The sequence below is a fragment of the Amblyomma maculatum genome, chromosome 2 (genome assembly GCF_055883805.1).
Source record: "Amblyomma maculatum isolate TAMU_Amacu chromosome 2, ASM5588380v1, whole genome shotgun sequence".
Classification (NCBI taxonomy): Eukaryota; Metazoa; Arthropoda; class Arachnida; order Ixodida; family Ixodidae; genus Amblyomma; species Amblyomma maculatum.
Window position 1 is genome coordinate 189,681,166 of NC_139345.1, and position 18,764 is coordinate 189,699,929.

Here is an 18,764-nt window from a genome sequence, read left to right on the forward strand (position 1 = left end):
TCCAAGCTTGCAAGTGTTTCTAATCCAGCCTGGAAGCTGCCAGTTACAGCACCGCAAGATATTCTTTTCCAATATCGGCGTCAACGCAGCCAACATTTCGGGGATAGATTTACATATAACGGGATGCATCACCGTGATTTGCCACCGCGCATGTCAAGGCACATCCTTAGATCATTTTGATGGTTACAGATGGTGTGCTATGCTCGTTGGCGGCGTGGATGACTGCCGCGTGGGACCCAATCAGAGCGCAGCCACTGCTGGCGTGCTGTAGGGGGTAGCGCTGTGCTATAAATTTCTAATGCGAACTTGCATCGAAGTGTCAGCTAAGACACCATTAGCATGTAAACATTGACTACCCAGTTTAAATTTTACCGATGAATGTCCTACCCGTTTTGTCAGAATGCGCTTGAAGGATCTAAAAAAAGAAAGTATAAGCTTACACAAGTCCTTGAAGGCCGGTTCCTTTTGAAGAAGGGCTGCGAAGATTATGGAAAGAAAAGAGGAAGATAGAGTTTGGCTGACAAATTAACATTTCGCTTTTTGCTGAGCTAACTATCGGCAACGGTTACTTCTCTCAAAAATAAGAAAGGTACTCTACTCTTATCCCATAGGCTAGCAGCAAACGTGTACGCCACTACTAAGTACATAAGCCAGCAAAATAAATATATTCATGGAGCAGCAGGTTATTTTCAGTCATTTTGTGAAGTGCAGCGCTGACAGACTACTTAGGAGGAGACAAAAGTACAGTCTTTGTCACAATTTTGGCGCCCACTGCGAAGGGATGCGGAGCGGCTGCGAGGCCGTGGCTGCGCTCCCGTCGCACAATCGCAGTGTGTGCACGAAGGTGCTTGCATCCAGCCGAAGCGCAGCGTCACTCTCTGAGAGCGACAAAACCAACGCGCGCAGCGCAAACGAACCAAACTGCTGCGGCGGCTCAAACGTTAGCCGTTAAAAGTGTTTCACCTTTTCGAGAGTCTACAACTCCCAAGTAATAAATATAACAGATCGCAGGGCCTTTCCATATCGCTGTTGGAAATCAAACTAGCGCACTTCAAAACAAAGACACAGGAAGACAACGACAACACAGCGCTGACTTCAACTGGTTTTTATTTGAGAGTGACACAATATATATGTACGAAAAGTGGGCGTAAAAGGATTGATAACTGCTGAGTTTGCACGTGGCGTAAAACACCGAACGCAAAGTTAAAAGGCGCACGATAACAATATAGGTCAAAGCAAGGCAGAACGGCAGGGCTATGAAAAATAAAGAAGCGAAAAACGGGGAGGCATGTAGGTAAGAACAGTAAAAGATGGCACGATCCGAAGATACATAAACTAAAATCGAAAAAAGGCCAAAAGGGGCATTAAGAGCGATAAAAGCCAAAGGGGGCATTAAGAGCGATAAAAAACACAAAAAGGGGCATTAAGAGCGATAAAAGAATCAAAAGGACAATTAAGAGCATTACAAGACCAAAGGGACATTAAAAACAGAATACCCAAAACAACCAAGGCCAGGCCGCTAGAGGCTGAGGAGTGTACCCGGAATCTAAACATTAAAACTACTGTGGGTCTGGTTCAAATATTCTAACTCGCGTTTAGTCAGGGCTATTGAGGGTGTGCTAACACAATTTTGACCTAGCTTTAGAATGTGAGCGGCTTCTATGATTTCGCGTGTGAACTGATGTGCATTTCTCGCAATGACAGTGCATTTATGAAGGGATTGCTCACAGGGCTGAGAAGCACATTTTAGGCAGTGAACACCTAGGTTTCTTGTCGTAGTATTGTAAACACTGTTTGAGTGTTCCATAAGTCGTTCGTTTAGGCAACGCCCGGTTTACCCCACGTATAGACGACACCAACTTAACAGGGAACGAAAGGTGCCTGGTGCCTAACAGGGCAGGCTGGCTTTCGCACAGCCGGGGCATTGACTCTGCGGCAAAGCTTGGAAAGCTTGTCAGGCGCCGAGAACACAACACGGACGCCTGCCTTTTGCCCAATACGTTTGAGCCTGTGGGAAATAGTATGAAGGTAAGGCACCACAGCAATCTTGTGTTGATGCTCAGGAGCACCTCTCACTTGACCCCTTTTAAGCTTCTGCAAGAGGGAGCCTGCTACTGAGGTCAGCAAATGCTCAGGGTAGCCAGCATTGCTCAGCCGTTGAGTTTGCTCATCGATGCTCCGGCCCATAGAGTGTACACAGGACTTCATTAGGGCATTTGTGAAACAAAGGTTCACAATGCCCCTCTTAACAATCTTAGAATGGGCTGAACTCTAGGGCAACAAGGACTTGCCCCCTCTGGGCTGGTACCACCAGCACAGGTGGTCATCTGCCCTGAATAGCCTTAAATCAAGAAAGCGTAAAGCTACCTTATCCGGTACCTCATGGGTCAAAACAATGGGAGAGAGGCACTGTTCAAAACGAGATAGCACTTCTGAAACTGAGCTCTGAAAACTACATGCGTTACTAACCAAAAGGATTAAGTAGTCATCGACGAATCTGAAAATCTTCACAGCAGCTGACGAAGATAGCTGCTGTTCTAATAGTCGGTCATGATGGGCGAGATATATATCACTTAATATTGGAGCAATGCAGGAGCCAATGCACACTCCGCTCTTTTGAATAAAAATGCTTTCCTCCCATGAAACGAAAGTTGAGCTAAGGTAAACTGCCAAAAGTTGTATCGATGCGTTCGGATCCGTCACCTTCCAGAATTCTTGTGGCATCTCGGTGAGCGGCTTCTTGGAACTTTTGACAGTTTACCTGAGCTCAAATTTCGTTTCATGGGATGAAAGTATTTTTATTCAAAAGAGCGGAGTGTGCATTGGCTCCTGCATTGCTCCAATATTGAGTGATATATATCTCGCCCATCATGACCGACCATCATGACCGACAGCAGCTATCTTCGTCAGCTGCTGTGAAGATTTTCAGATTCGTCGATGACTACTTAATCCTTTTGGTTATAGTAACGAATGTACTTTTCAGAGCTCAGTTTCAGAAGTGCTTTCTCGTTTTGAACAGTGCCTCTCTCCCCTTGTTTTCACCTATGAGGTACCGGATAAGGGAGCTTTACGCTTTCTTGATTTAAGACCATCCAAGACAGATGACCACCTGCGCTAGTGGTACCAGCCGAGAGGGGGCACGTCCTTGTTGCCCTACAGTTCAGCCCATTCTAAGATTGTTAAGAGGGGCATTGTGAACCTTTGTTTCACAAATGACCTAATGAAGTCCTGTGTACACTCTATGGGCCGGAGCATCGATGAGCAAACTCAGCGGCTGATCAATGCTGGCTACCCTGAACATTTGCTGACCTCAGTAGCAGGCTCCCTCTTGCAGAAGCTTAAAAGGGGTCAAGTGAGAGGTGCTCCTGAGCATCAACACAAGGTTGCTGTGGTGCCTCACCTTCATACTATTTCCCACAGGCTCAAACGGATTGGGCAAAAGGCAGGCGTCCGTGTTGTGTTCTCGGCGCCTGACAAGCTTTCCAAGCTTTGCCGCAGAGTCACTGCCCCGGCTGTGCGAAAGCCAGCCTGCCCTGTTAGGCACCAGGCACCTTTCGTTCCCTGTTAAGTTGGTGTCGTCTATACGTGGGTTAAACCGGGCGTTGCCTAAACGAACGACTTATGGAACACTCAAACAGTGTTTACAATACTACGAAAAGAAACCTAGGTGTTCACTGCCTAAAATGTGCTTCTCAGCCCTGTGAGCCATTCCTTCATAAATGCACTGTCATTGCGAGAAATGCACATCAGTTCACACGCGAAATCATAGAAGCCGCTCACATTCTAAAGCTAGGTCAAAATTGTGTTAGCACACCCTCAATAGCCCTGACTAAACGCGAGTTAGAATATTTGAACCAGACCCACAGTAGTTTTAATGTTTAGATTCCGGGTACACTCCTCAGCCTCTGGCGGCCTGGCCTTGGTTGTTTTGGGTATTCTGTTTTTAATGCCCTTTTGGTCTTGTAATGCTCTTAATTGTCCTTTTGATTCTTTTATCGCTCTTAATGCCCCTTTTTGTGTTTTTTATCGCTCTTAATGCCCCCTTTGGCTTTTATCGCTCTTAATGCCCCTTTTGGCCTTTTTTCGATTTTAGTTTATGTATCTTCGGATCGTGCCATCTTTTACTTTTCTTACCTACATGCCTCCCCGAATTTCGCTTCTTTATTTTTCATAGCCCTGCCGTTCTGCCTTGCTTTGACCTATATTGTTATCGTGCGCCTTTTAACTTTGCGTTCGGTGTTTTACGCCACGTGCATACTCAGCAGTTATCAATTCTTTCACGCCCACTTTTCGTACATATATATTGTGTCACTCTCAAATAAAAACCAGTTGAAGTCAGCGCTGTGTTGTCGTTCTCTTCCTGTGTCTGTTTTGAAGTGCGCTAGTTTGATTTCCAAGATGATTTACCAACTAGCCCGTTCTTCCACCCTTGCAAGTTCCATATCGCCGTGTGTGCTTCATTTATTACTTCATGGCACTGGAGAGGGCCCCGTTCGTTACTCTATTATAATGACGTCTTTTGAATAGGGAGAAGCCGCGCGTGTGACACAGCACGTCGTGTACTGTCACATCATGGATAAAGGAAAGCTTAATTCAATCAAGCTTCAATTCTCGATCATCTCAAAAATCTGAAAACTGTTTGTCGTAAAACAATAAAGCGACACGCCCTAGAGGAGGCAAGCTGCTGCCTACGCATATGGTTCACGCAGTTTGTTATATTTTAAGAAAAAATGCACCGTGTACTTTGTTCTGCCTGATTTCGCTTACAAAGCAGCTCGGATAGATGTCGTGTAGCCGCTCCATGTTATTGTCAGCATGGATAAGAGCCTATACGGTCATATAAGCGCGTGGTGCCCTGTCCAGAGTATCGCAGCGCGGTCGAACGCCGGCGTTTTCAAACTACCCGCCCAGCGTGACTGTGCTCTTTTTGTAAAGCGGTTGGCTCCCGGTAACAGGCTCTTAGTGGAAAAGCGGCTGAGCAGCGCCCTCATTTATAGCGGCTTCGCAATGTAACGACGATCCTCCCATCGGTGTCACGGCTGGCTCCAAGCCTGGGACAAAGGTACCGGTATTTATTGAGCGCGGCTGTGGAGCAAAGAAAATTGAAATTATATGTTCCCAGACCCTAGAAGGCAGCAAAGCGCTGATATGAATGGTGGATAAAAAAGGGCGTCGTATGGTGCAAAAGATAAGGATGTGGCTTTGCTGTGTCTGCTGGAGTCGCGAGCACAGCGCAGTTCCTAACAGCGTACACTGCAACGTGAAGCACTTTTGATGGCTAACGTTTGAGTGGCCGCAGCAGTTTGGTTCGTTTACACTGCGTGCGTTGGTTTTGTCGAGCTCGTAGAATGACGCTGCGCTTCGACTAGATGCAAGCGCCCTCGCGCCCACTTGCTGCAATCAAATAGATAGCGCGAGCGCTGCACAGAGTTTGCGAAGCCAGCATAGTTCCCTTTCTCTAGGCCACGGAACGGAAAGAGCGTTCTCGCCCTCACCTTCTGTATCCTGGCAGCCGGTGCGTTTGTGCGACGGGAGCGCCGCCACTCGACCTCGCAGCAGCTCCGCGTCCCTTCGCAGTGGGCTCCAAAATTGTGACAAAGGCTGTACGCTTATTCAGTCCAGACTTCACCTATTTACTCAGATAAACAGTTCTGGCCGGATAAAAAGATGAACAGTTTGCCTGTCCTGCTCCAATTGGTTTGACTGCCGTGACCACTGCGTATCAGCGTGCATGCCAGCTGATCAGTCCGGTACGTACCGATCTCGGTGGCCGTGGGCGAAATGGGCTGCCTGACGAGCTGCGTGTACTTGACCGTGTCGAAGTGGAAGAGGTGGTAGGAGAGCGAGCGGATGAGCGCCGTGACGAATATGCTGGCCACCAGGAGCGGAATGGCCACGTAGCTACGCTTGCAGTAGCTCATCTTCTTGCACATGAGTGCCCAGAACTGAAGCCGCCACAACCGGAAGCCCGTCACCGGAACGAAGTCCCGGGTGTAGGCTGCAGCCGAAAAATAAGCAATGGTTGAACTTAAACCGCAGGTCGAGTGTATATCTCTTTTTGGTTATGTTATAGGTTTTGCTATGGCGGCATTACGACCTAACAGTGTGACGTGTTCGGCTCCTCTTTTGTAGCTGGCGAGAGAGACTCATGGAATCACGCAATCTCTTGACATCATGAATCAAGCAGTTCTTTGAAGTGGTGCTTTTCCAGTTGACGTCACTTAATGTCAAGGTCAAAGAAGAAATTCAAAGGTCAAGATTAAACGTCGAGATAAGGTACGTGTCAGCACTGACGTTGCTGTTGTTTCACATTGAGGTTGGCTGAAGGCCAAATTGGCGTGAACGTGAAACTCTGGTTTTGAATTAATAGAGCTATCGGTCAACGAGACGCTTAACGCGAAAGTTGACGACAGTGACTAAAACAAGTGAAACGTGCTTAGGTTTTCACAGACTAAAGACATAACATTGAAACTATTAGCCCGCTATGAGAAGGGCCTGCACGTGAATTTCGAGCATGTGCAGAGTCTTTAAGAGTGTCCTTGGCGCAATGTCAAATTCGTGCAGAAGATGCAGCTTCACTGAATAAATTGAAACCTTGTGCTCCCCACCACACGCTCAAGAGAACTTCCTCAGGATGCCTGAAATTCTCCAGAAGTTACACTGTCTAAAACTATATAAACAAAACCAGTAGTCGACTTACCTTGGAAAGCAAAGGGGAGCGCTCTTATATTGTGGATACAACTGCGCAATTAGTAGCAGTATATGATCTTTTACATGAGGTATGCGGAATGTCAGAAGTAATGCCCCTCTTTTTTTTTGTGCAGTGTTTATTAAAAATTTATGAAACGCTCAAGTATTACCCCTGCATACCTCCCAGTCGCGCATATTAATTCGCAATGTAATCTTACTCAGCTTGCATGGATCTGATTTGGTACCGATGTGGGCGACAATGCCTTCCCTCAAAGTCGCTTTAAAGCAAAAGAAGGGTTTTAAATAATTGGCTAGATAGCAATTTCCGATTCTTTTTTTTTTTTTGCGGTTCTAGCTTCTCACCATCTGATTTTTATATTGTGCTACCTGCGCGCAGTTCATGACTTGAAAACATAGATTTACCAAAATGAAAACTTCTAGTATAGAGAAGGCATGCGCACCCTTGTTCACCGGGGCCGCAAAGCGTACATGTTCACCGAGATTGCAATGAAAAGTAAAAAGAATTGAGTAAAAAAAAACGCAAGAAAGAAATAAATGCCGTCGGTAGGATGCTCGGACCCAGCAGGCATACTGGAACAGCTCAATTTTTAACAAGGAATAACTTATAAACGCTACTTTTTCGCACATTCTGAAATTTCAATGTATCTATCAATATATTCTGACATCTCTGGTTTGTAATATTTTCCTAGTAACGTTTTTGCTATGGTCGAAAACGTTTTCTGTTGGTGTGATCAAAGAAATATTTTAAAATAAAGATTGAGCCATTTCCTTCAATATTTAAAAATAGTATCTTGAAATATTCCGTACTTGGCTACGATCAAAATTGATTGAGTCATCTGCGATAACCTATATCACAAATTTATTTTTGTCTAATATCGCACATAACAGCCGTAAACACTAGTCATAATTGATCAATTTACAATTGTTTATAATGAGTTAGTTTTCAGTAACAAGACAAGTATAATAGCTCTTGCAATTTCTAGCGGCGCAAGGTATGACGTATACCGCACCCCACCCTTTTCTATCAATGAGCTAACTTTCAGTGCCGATTTATCCATTGCGCACGACCCAGGGCCCTTGTGCTTGAAACACATCCGGTCGACACCACAGTTAGTCGACAGGCGAAGGCGAGAGTGTTCAGCTACGAAGGCTACTATGACAACGTTCACATCAGAAAAAGCTGGATATTCTGCACAAATACTTTTTCTGGATTTATACGCAGCTGCTAACATTACTGGTCGCACTGGTTGCATTTGTCTGTTAAGAGTAACTGTCGTACCCTACTTCGCGAAACAACCACCTGTGATATATATAAAACTCAGCCGTACTTAAGTGCCTAGGTTGTGCAGGGGTTCATTATCACCATCAGCCGGACCATATCCACTGCAAGGCGAACGCCTCTCTCATATTCCTCCAATTCCCCTGTGCCAGCTGAACAGGGGCGCTATAGGGGCTAGAATGTCCAACACGGCGCCCAAGGGTCTATCAGTTCTGGATTCTAATATTACCTTCACACCTCAAAGGCGAAGCCCGAGTTTGCAGCTCCTGCCAACTCGCACACGTTAGGTGGTCTTGTGACCTCACATAACCCGATGATCATTCAGTGCATGACCATGCCAGCTGCCAGCTGTCATCATCCAGAGGTATGAGCGTGACGTTTCGCTCACAGCACCAGTAACGCAGACGCCAGATATTTTTTTCCCTGGAGAAAGGGGCATTAAGTGCGATCGCATTGAAAAACACGTACAGTCGAGCGCGATTTGAAGGTTATCGCGCGAGCGTCGACCGAGAACATGAACAGCGCCATGGCCCAGAATTCTCTGCCGAGGCGAGGGAGGTATCACGCCGGCTACCCTCACTCTTTTTGCTGTTCCTTCAGCTGCCGTCACTCCCTACTCGGCTATCAGTTCCTTTTTTTTTTTTTTTTTTGGTTCTGCGAACAGGCAGAAATCGTAGCACGCACGACGTATTTTTCGGTATTATCTGAAGTTTTACAATTTATTGTAACAAAAGGAAAGCTTAGAATAGGGAGAAAGGGCGATGAGTTTGTCGCGGGGGTGATGGTAGTTGTATGGAACAGCGAATGAGAGAGAGAAGAGGGCGGAATCATGATTTTTCCTGTTCCGAAACCGGCCGCCAGGTACCTGGAGTGCTAGGCTGGTCGACGCTCTCGCGATAACCTTCAAATTGCGCTCGACTGTACAACGCGCATTTTTAACGGGAAAGCGTTAAAGACCTCGTTCTCCAATAAATCTGGCGCTGTTGCCGTTAGAGTGGCGAGCGAAACATTTCAGCAATGCAAGTGGCATGGCCTGGCACTGATAGGTCGCGGACAGGCAATGTCAAATCGGTCTTCGCCTTTCCAATCGGAGGGTGAGGTCAATCAATCTTACTGGAACGTTGCATTCTGAGTCAAACACGCTACGCCTGGCTTATACAGGCATGTTGTAACTGCTTGATTAATCGGCGCTTTACATATATATCGGGTGTCATTTCACTTTATGCAAGTATGTGTGTGAGAAGAAATTCACAATTTAGATTAAGAGGTTAGTAATTGTGGCCATATCACGCTGTCGTTCTGATAGCGCCCCGACTGCTAACACGTGACGTCTACGTCACCCATTCCAAGTGTACTTATATCGCTCCTTCCCATGAATAAAGGGGTTTTGTTATCAGACCGCCGGCCTGCCTACATGGTGGCAGCGGTGCCCAGTTGAGATGTCGACGACACCGCCCCCGCCTACGACGCTGCCAGCTCCATCGACCCTCCTGTCGGCGCCGAAACCCCTGGATACGTCAGACGACGCCTGGCTTGGTTGGAGAACATGGAAGAGTGAGTTCGAACTCTTTGCCACTGCTACTCAATTGACCAAGCAGCCAACCGATGTGCAACATTTCTCGTGAGCATAGGCAAAGAAGGCAGGAAAGCATTCAGCACTTTAAAGTTTGACGCGGACGAGGACAGAAATGACGTCAAAGTTTTGATCAAGAAATTCGAGGACTACTACAGGCCAGCAAACAACTTAACCCTCCACGAATTCCGCTTTGGTTCGAGGGACCAGAAAGAAGGCGAACCATTTAATGACTGGTTGATCGAGTTGAAACGTTTAGCCAAGAACTGTGAATTTGGACTTCTAGAAGACCGCATGCTACGTAGCCGTATCGTTATAGGTGTCCGAGACAAACGTTTGCAGCAGAAACTGTTAGCGGAAAACCCTTCTTGCCAAAAAAACGGTAGAAATTTGCCGCATTCAAGAGCAAGGACAACAGCACTTCCAAGAAATAAGCGCAGCAACGGGCGGAGCGCACACTACGATAGTGAACTCTGTTGCGACAGAAAGGAAGCTGTGCAGTAGGTGCGGCTACCAGATGCATCGTGGTGGAAATTGTCCAGCGAGAGGAAAGAATTACAGGAAGTGCGGTGCACAGAACCATTTTACCCAGGTTTGCAAATCAGTTGGTGCCACGCATAACGCCAGCCGTCAAGGAAAAGATCTGCGAGAGGTACGGGCAGAGATGGAAGATTTTTTCCTTGCGGCACTAGCGATAAAAGTTGATAAGTGGACAGCAACAGTTTACACTGAAGGCCAACCTTTCACGTGTAAACTGGACACAGGAGCAAATTTCTGTTGCGTTATCTCCAAAAACGAGCTGGAAAGATTACCTGCTAAGCCAAAGGAGTCCTGCAAGGTGACTAACAACACTCTTTGGTCACAAGACTACAGCATAGGCAAACATCAAGCTTATCCTTCACGCTAACGACATAAAATGCGAAGAACAATGTTTCGTCGTCCAGCACGATGTTGCAGTCACGCTCAGCGGGGCAGCCGCAGAACGCCTGGGGTTCATATACCGCATACAGACAGTTTCCAGTGAAGAACTATATCCCCGAGCCCAACCTTTCGCAGATGTTTTCACTGGGCTAGGACAACTGAAGGGCGTGGAGTACTCGATGAAGCTGAAACCCGGCAGCGCGGGAACCGTCGTGCCTGATAGGAAGGTCCCCGTGGCACTGCAAGACAAGGGTCTGGCAGAACTGCAGCGCATGGAGCAGCTGGGCGTAATTACAAATGTAAATAAACCAACCGAATGGTCTAGTCACATGGTGACCTTGGTGAAAAAAGATAAGTGCGTATTTGCCTCGATCCAACCGCTCTGAACAAACAGTTGCTTCGGAAAAATCACCCCATTCCAACTTTAGAAGACATAGTTCCGCGGCGCTCTGGAGCAAGATTTTTTTTTCTACGCTTGATGCAGCATCCGGATTTTGGCAGATTAAGCTAACGGAAGAAAATTCAAAAATCTGCACTATGAGCACGCCATACGGGCGTTATCGCTTCCTCCGAATGCCCTTTGGAATATCGGCAGCCCCAGAAATGTTTCAAGCTGCAATGCGTCGCTTTTTAGACGGTCTACCCGGTGTAGCAGTTGTAATGGATGATATACTGGTCTGGGGAACGAATAAAGATGAGCGTGACTGCAACCTGACACTCTTGCTGACGCGCTGCCGTGAGTACAATCTGCGACTTAACCTTAAAAAAATGCACCTTCCTGCAGACGGAGGTTCGCTACTTGGGACACATCCTGACTACGCAAGGCCTGCGCATTGACCCGGAGCGTATCCAGGACATTCTGGAAATACCCGAGCCTAAAACCAGTAACCAACTGCAAATTTTTCTCGGCACAATGAACTGTGTACAGCGTTTCATTGCAAACATGTCTGTCCGACGGAACCGCTGAGGGAACTACTGCGAAAAGATAACGCATGGGTTTGGACAGAAAGACAACAGGCCAGTTTTGAAGCACTGCGCCAGGCACTGATAACAGCGCCGGTTCTTTCCTACTTCGACCCGAAGAAGGCAGCGACGCTTTCAGTCGATGCTAGCCAGTCCGGTGTAGGGGCTGTTTTGATGCAAAACGACCATCCCGTAGCCTTCTCGTCCAGATCACTAACAGAAGCGCAACAGCGTTATGCGCAAATTGAAAAAGAAACGCTTGCGATAGTACATGGGTGCACGAAGTTCCATGATTACATTTTCGGCCAAGCAGACGTCATCGTCCGAACGGATCACCGGCCTTTGATACCATCTTCACCAAGCCCCTGCATCAGTGCCCGCTTCGTTTGCAGCGAATGCGCCTCAGCTTGCAGCGTTACGCAATAACTTTGCAATACAAACCGGGTAAAGAGCTATTCCTTGCGGACGCGTTATCGAGGTTTCCTAGTAAAAAGGCACTGCAAGAAGAAACCGAGCAGTTTCAAGTGAATGGGCTTGACTATGGTTGGTTTGTGGGGTTTAACGTCCCAAAGCAACTCAGGCTATGAGAGACGCCGTAGTGGAGGACTCCGGAAATTTCGACCACCTGGGGTTCTTTAACGTGCACTGACGTCGCACAGCACACGGGCGCCTTGCTTTTCACCTCCAACGATAAGCTGCCGCCGAGGCCGGGATTCGATCCCGCGTCCTTGGGAACCGTAGTCGAGCGCCGTAACCACTGCGCCACCCCGGCGGGGGGGGCTTGACTATGTTTCAGCGCCGGAAAACCGCTCGAAAACCTTGCAGGATGCTACAAACGAGGATCCGGCAGTTATCATCATTCGTGAATACGAAGAGACGGAGTGGCCGAACCACAAGCAGGAAGTCTCAGAGCCGGGAAGGCCATACTGGACCTACAGGAAAGAAGTGCACGCACAAGATGGGCTAGTCTACCGAAGCAACAAGGTAATTATACCGAAATCGAAACGGGCAGAGTTCATGCAGCTCCTTCACACAGCGCATGCTGGAACCGATAAGATGAAAGCGAGGGCCAGCAGTGTCATGTTTTGGCCAAATATGTCCGCAGATATTAAACAATTTTGCAAGACCTGCAGGGTATGCCAAATTCACCATCCACGAAACCAGAAAATGCCCCTTTTGAGCCATGATGTTCCGACCCTGCCATGGGAGTCCGTAGGCGTGGATTTGTTTCATTATGGCGGCCGGGAGTTCGCCGTCATGGTTGACTTCTGTTTCTTTTTCTTCGAAGTCCGAGAGTTTCGCCACACCACGTCTCATGCGCTCAAGACTTGGTGTGCACAAGTTTTTTTCTGTGCATAGGCTGCCACAGAAACTTTATAGTGACAACGGGCCCCCTTTCAGTAGCTCAGATTTCAAAGATTTTTAAGAAAACTAGACATTGTCCACGTCACGTCAAGTCCATATCACCCGCGTTCTAATGGCATGGCGGAAAGAGCTTTTCAGGAGGCTAAAAGACTACTGAAGAAGTGCTCCTTTCGCACACCAGATTTTGAAATTGCTCTGCATGAGTGGCGTAATACCCCCTAGGAACCCGGTTCTCAAGTCTCCGGTGCAGAGGCTAATGGGGCGGCAGACCCGGACCCTCCTGCCGGTACCAACAGCTCACCTGGAGCCAGAGGTCATACCCAGTAAGGAATTCCACGACCGTCTTCGGGCGATCCGGCGTCGGCAAAAGATCCACTACGACCGCAGCGCCAGGGAACTTTCCCCGCTGACGCCGGGACAAGGCGTAACGACGTACGATACTCTCCAGAGAACCTGGTCTCCAGCTATTGTTCTAAAGCCAGCCGCAACGCCAAGATCTACGATTGTGAAGACTGAAGACGGCCGTGAAATCCGTCGCACAAGAGAGCACCTACGAGAGGCAGCACCCCAACCGGAGCCAGAACCAACCTCGCAGGGGCCTCCAGAAGCCGACCTCCAGCCTGGGCAACAGCAGTTACGCAGGAGCACAAGGTTGCGTCGGAAACTCTGTCAATACCCGTTGTCCGATGAAACTTCTGGACTTTCTAATCGTTAAAGGGGAGGTGTGGCCATATCACGCTGTCATTCTGATAGCGCCCAGACTGCTAACATGTGACGTCTACGTCACCCATTCCAAGTGTACCTATATCGCTCTTTCCCATGAATAAAGGGCTTTTGTTATCGGACCGCCGGCCTGCCTACAGTAATTAAGCAACTAGAAATATCCGTGTCCAGGAACGAGAGTCCGCTTGGGGAGCCTGCCAACGGGAGCCATTAAGCTGTCACGTCGTGCTCTTAAAGGCAGAGCTCAAGCGTCCACCACTTTTAAGTCGAATGGCTTCCTTCGCTCATGAATGGCGCTATCGGATACTTTGCACGGAAAGTGACCACCGTAGAGGGACTTAAAAAAAGTATCTTCACCGCAAATCAAACAACCATATCGCCACGCAAGCGACTCGACACTTTGGGATGGCCCCAGATACGATGAACTGCATAAAAAGCATAACATTCGGCGACACTTATACCGTGCATATAGCTACGTTCAACACACAACGTTCTACGCTTTTGTAGACAGAGACTAAGGTAGAACACAGATCACAAACGCTAGTGGTGACACCACCTAGCGTTTGTGGTGTCTGTGCTCTACCTTTGTCCCTGTCTAAAAGAGCGCTAAAATTATGTCTGTTGAATCTAGACACCAACTCGCCAAACTTTCCGCGTTACATAATATAGCTGAGAATCGTAATTACATGTAAGGTTCATTCACAAACACATGAGGACCATGCAGTGTTGCGCTGCGCATAATCATAATGCGACAACTATGCTCTAACCATCCTCATCTTTGGTGCTCTTTGAGTCGCTCTCTTTGGGCTTGGAGGAACCATCCCCAAGTCCTCCGCTGCTCTCTGGCTCACTCGACTCGGCCTCTGTCTCATTTACCGCGTTTTCTTCGTCCACCCTGCGCAGAAAAACATAACGCGCACATTCGTTTCACCCCCATGCGGGTGATAGGGAGCAGGTAATACTACTTGATAATATTTACTAGCGTGAAGTTCATGCTTTCAAAGCGCGGTACCACCTCGTTCCGGCAACCTCTGCTTACCATTAGCGCGCGTACTCCTTGCGCATTGCTTACGCTTTGAAACACGCACCCGCTGAAGTGGCAAATTTCCAGATTGATAAGAAAGAAACTATAGTGAGTTAATCCCAGTCATCCTTAGTGAATTTTAGACAGTGTCTTATCGTAACTAGAGGCATTGCATCGAGCACTTGGAGGTGTTAAGCTGGTTGTCACTGTTTGTTTCCCGCACATGTTTGTGTCACGGAAACTTGAATGCGGACTTTTGTCATCATTGTATATCACAATGTATTTTTACCAGATATACGCACGGATAATGGAAATAAATATTTTAGATCACCGCACGAATTTGCCACGTCTGCTTTTCACTGTTCCTGGCACAGTCACCCCCTGCTTCACCAATATTGCATTAACTATTCCTATTCTGCCGGCAGAGATTTTACAGAACTTGTCCAGGCATCAATAAAAGCTTTATATTTGTCCACATTTGCTTTATAGTTGTTTTTCATCAATTGAGCTATTGTGAAAGTTTAATCCAGCGATAAGTTGTTCTCAGTACGTAACAGTTTAAGAAATGTCTGCGTAATATGCATCGTATGGCGGGACTGCTAATAAAGTGCCGCCAGTATGATTCATTAGACATATTACCCATTAGCCAATAATAAGTTAATTTTGATATATAAGATCATCCTAAAAATACGAAACTTTAGCCATATAAGGAAATACTGATGACATTGACAAAGGCTACAAATTGTTTGTTAAATTTGTCTCTGAAGGATTCTACTGAATTCATTCTTTACCGCCCTTTCAACAGAGTCGTCGTGGATGCTGCAGCATTATGTACGCAAAGCTTACACCTGAAAAGATTCCGTGATGAGAACGTATTTTGGTTGAAGCAAAATAGCTCTAGAATACAGAACAAAACAAAAATGACACGCAGCGCTTATCCCTTGTATGCGTTCTCTGATGTGGCATCTTCCTCTCTCGTGTTTTCTTTCTTGAGACACTTTTCTCGATAAAGAAGCGTTCAACCTTCAATCAGTTCAAAGGCGCCCCAACAAGATCCGCAGAAGGCGTTTAAATGGCGATGCGCAAGAGAGGAGCTCTCACTTGAGGAGAACGTCTTCGAGCGACGTTGCCGCCAGGCCCAAAGTGAAGATTCCGAGCGATCGCTTGTTAGCCTCGATGGCCCGCAGAAGCTTAACCAGCTTCACGTGTTCCGGATTGCCGAGCGAGAAGACGAGGAAGCCCCGGCGCTCGAGAAAAACCTCAGCGCCTTCGACAATGGTCTTCACGAATCCGATTATGTGTTTCACGTTGGGCATCTCTGTCGTGGTCATGTGAAGCCGGTAACCGATTCCTGCAAGGGCACCAAATGATGAGGCTGGCACCCTCAAGTCCACCTGGCCTGAGCATCAGACCAAACATTAGTGACTACTGGTAGTAAGGGCCAATAGATGCACTCGATAAGATATTCAAGTTACCCTTTGCTACTTTACCAACTAATACTATCAGTTGGCTGAGCTCCAGTAGCAAACTGCGTGCAACTTAATATATAGAAAAATGTTCATTGAGCTCTATACGCTAAGTTCACTCACTCTTCCTTTTATTTACCCGACCACTTCAGGACTAAGTGGCTTGTCATTTAATTCGTCAAATAGGAGAAAAACCCTATCTGTCTATTACGATCTGTCTCTTTCATGAAAAGTTTGAATTAAGGATGTTATTGTCTTAGCTACCAGGAATTTCGACATTATAGGTACGTTAACAATTTGCGACAGTAGCGAGCGACTGAGCAGAATACAATGCATGCGGCGCTCAATCTAATATATTCTGCCACAGAAGCAATTACTTATGTACCTCCTTTTCGGAATAAAGCAAGTGACAGGAAAGAACTATCAGTTTCAACCTAATAAAGAAACTTACCACAGAGTGAGTGAACCATATGAAATACATCAAGAAATGCATCGCATTGCCGGCGAAGACCGGATTACAAGAAGAAGGCGACATATTTTGTATGTCTGTGCAGGCTTTTTGGATATTTCACATGTAGGTGCATTGATTATCAGCACAAATATCTGACTGTTAAAACAGTCACATCACACGAAAAGTGTAGGACTTCTTCGTTCAAATAGTATCTGTTATGCTCCTATCTCCAACAGACCAAGCGACGAACGGTGAGTCGTCTATACTCTCACAACTTGAAAAAGCAGCACAGCCTAAACTAACATGTAAACTGCACACCAGCAGATACCGAAGCTGGTCTTGTCAGTAACATATTTCAGGCACATTTTTGCGCAAACCAAGTAGGACTACAAAGAGAGAGAGACGGACGAAGGCAAATTATCGATGTCACTCAAAAAATGCACTATCCAACCGAGGAACCAGAGTTGCAAAGTGGAGTTCGTACACCCGCCTACTTCTCCCCTTAGACTCGCTTATTTTCACTAAACATTTTCCTTGAAATCTCTCTTCAACTACCCGAACAATCTGCACTGCTCAATAATACGCGCTCAATGTACTGTGTTCTATTACGTTTTTACAGTAATTTCAAAGGAAACATCAGCAAAACAAAACGACTAGGCTCATTTTTCGTGGGCACTAAGTGTAAACTGCTGACAAGTCGAACAATACCTCTGGTTAAGAGATACTTAGCCCAGTGGGTTTATGTCCTGCTGCAGTCAGTGGGCGAGGTAGGATGCTAGTGCGCATGCGCACAATGTTGAGGCCGCCAACGGCTTTACGAAATCGCGCTGACGCCCGCTTGCTTTCTCAGTTCACCAAAGCACGCTGAGAGCGCCAACATATTTGCGAATAAAAGGACTTTACAAGCAAATCATAACATGGCGACGATGAGCACGAACACTGGAGTGCCATACCTCGATGCAACCACGGTGTAAGAACATTTGCATTGAAAAAGAAGCCATGCAAGTGCACATGAATTTCTTCAAAGCCTTCCGTTGAACAACCACTCTAAGAGCCTTGGTTTCCTTTAAAATTGAATGTATGTGTCCTGAGTACACTGCGCACGAAAAGAGGATTCCTAGGGCCAGACAGACATGTTCGTGATGCACAGTCAGTTGGACACCACAAAAGACGATGAAGGAAAAAAATATGAGAAGCATTGACTGAACCAAAGCTTACTCAAAGGAAGCATAAACAATTTACCGCCGCGTTGTCAAGCAATAAAGAACTACATAAACGCACGTGCAGCTACGTATCTAGGTTTACAACTTCGCTGCTATATATTATTTACTTCATTTAAATGGTGTTTTCTTTCGTCCACGTATTTTTAGCTACGTCTGGGGAAAAGGGGATCCTGGTGGTTGAGCCGATGCCGAGTGTTTGGACCTTTAAGGCCCCTCGGCGGAGGCAACACACCACTTTGGCCCACGCTTCCCATAGACGGCACCTCCGGGCTGACCCACCCGGGGGGAACCGGCAGTCGCCTTTTCCTATCCTCCCCTCCATCTTTCACTTTCCTATCTTCTATCCTACAGCTCTCCTGTCTTCTTCTCTCTTCTTGGATTCTTCCTTCTTCCGGGCGGCTAGAGTTAACCGTGTGTGGTGTAACTACCCTGGGTTACCCATATTAGGTTATAGTTACTGTGTACAGCTGGCGAGGGTAGGACTTATTTATTTAACTCCTGCCCCGTCCCCTTGTTGGGCTCGATGGTGGGTGGCTGGCACTGTGACCGAACAGCATACTTACTTTATGGCTTCTTCAAGACAAAATACGTTCTAATACGTGCATCGCGCCGCGTAGCCGTCTCACCAGCATGATTTTCGGCAACCAGCTCACATCAACGTTACTAGAACAAACTCAGTTTCACAGTCTCCCATACCGCCCAGCGGAGGTGTGTGTCCCAAGTGGCGGTTGCGAGAACTAGCGGCGCTGCAGTCAACTCTTGCTCCGTGCCGGGCGCGTCGTCAGCTACACGCGGCGCGAAAGCATGGAGCGGTCAGCACACACGTAGCTTTTGCGTGCTGCCGTTGCACTGTACGTGGCTGCAGTATAACTATAACTACATTACGACAGCTTTGGCTTCGAAGCAACGCATTACTTTGGAGAACGCGTTTGTGTTATGCGAAATTCACTTGTTAATGCTATGAAACAAGCGTGACAGCGCCGTCGGCTTGCTCACAAGCACTGTTTTTTGCATTTGACTCAGTTGAAACTTCGGTGGTGATGCAGGCATTGCGAAATCAGGGGG

The 18,764-nt window shown here is 47.1% G+C and overlaps 1 protein-coding gene and 1 pseudogene across 1 annotated transcript in view; one reads left to right on the top strand and one right to left on the bottom strand.

Annotated features, from left to right (window-relative positions):
• LOC146200746 (phospholipid-transporting ATPase ABCA3-like) overlaps positions 1 to 18,764 on the bottom strand; it is an 83,586-nt gene that overhangs the window by 46,591 nt on the left and 18,231 nt on the right. Inside the window, exons 8-11 of the mRNA XM_084595589.1 lie at positions 15,661 to 15,910; positions 14,303 to 14,430; positions 5,759 to 5,998; positions 441 to 476 (exon numbers count right to left, since the gene is read on the bottom strand). Coding sequence (XP_084451715.1) covers positions 441 to 476; positions 5,759 to 5,998; positions 14,303 to 14,430; positions 15,661 to 15,910 — 654 coding nt within the window. The remainder of the gene's footprint in view (positions 1 to 440; positions 477 to 5,758; positions 5,999 to 14,302; positions 14,431 to 15,660; positions 15,911 to 18,764) is intronic.
• Positions 9,356 to 14,889, top strand: LOC146200747 (uncharacterized; annotated as a pseudogene).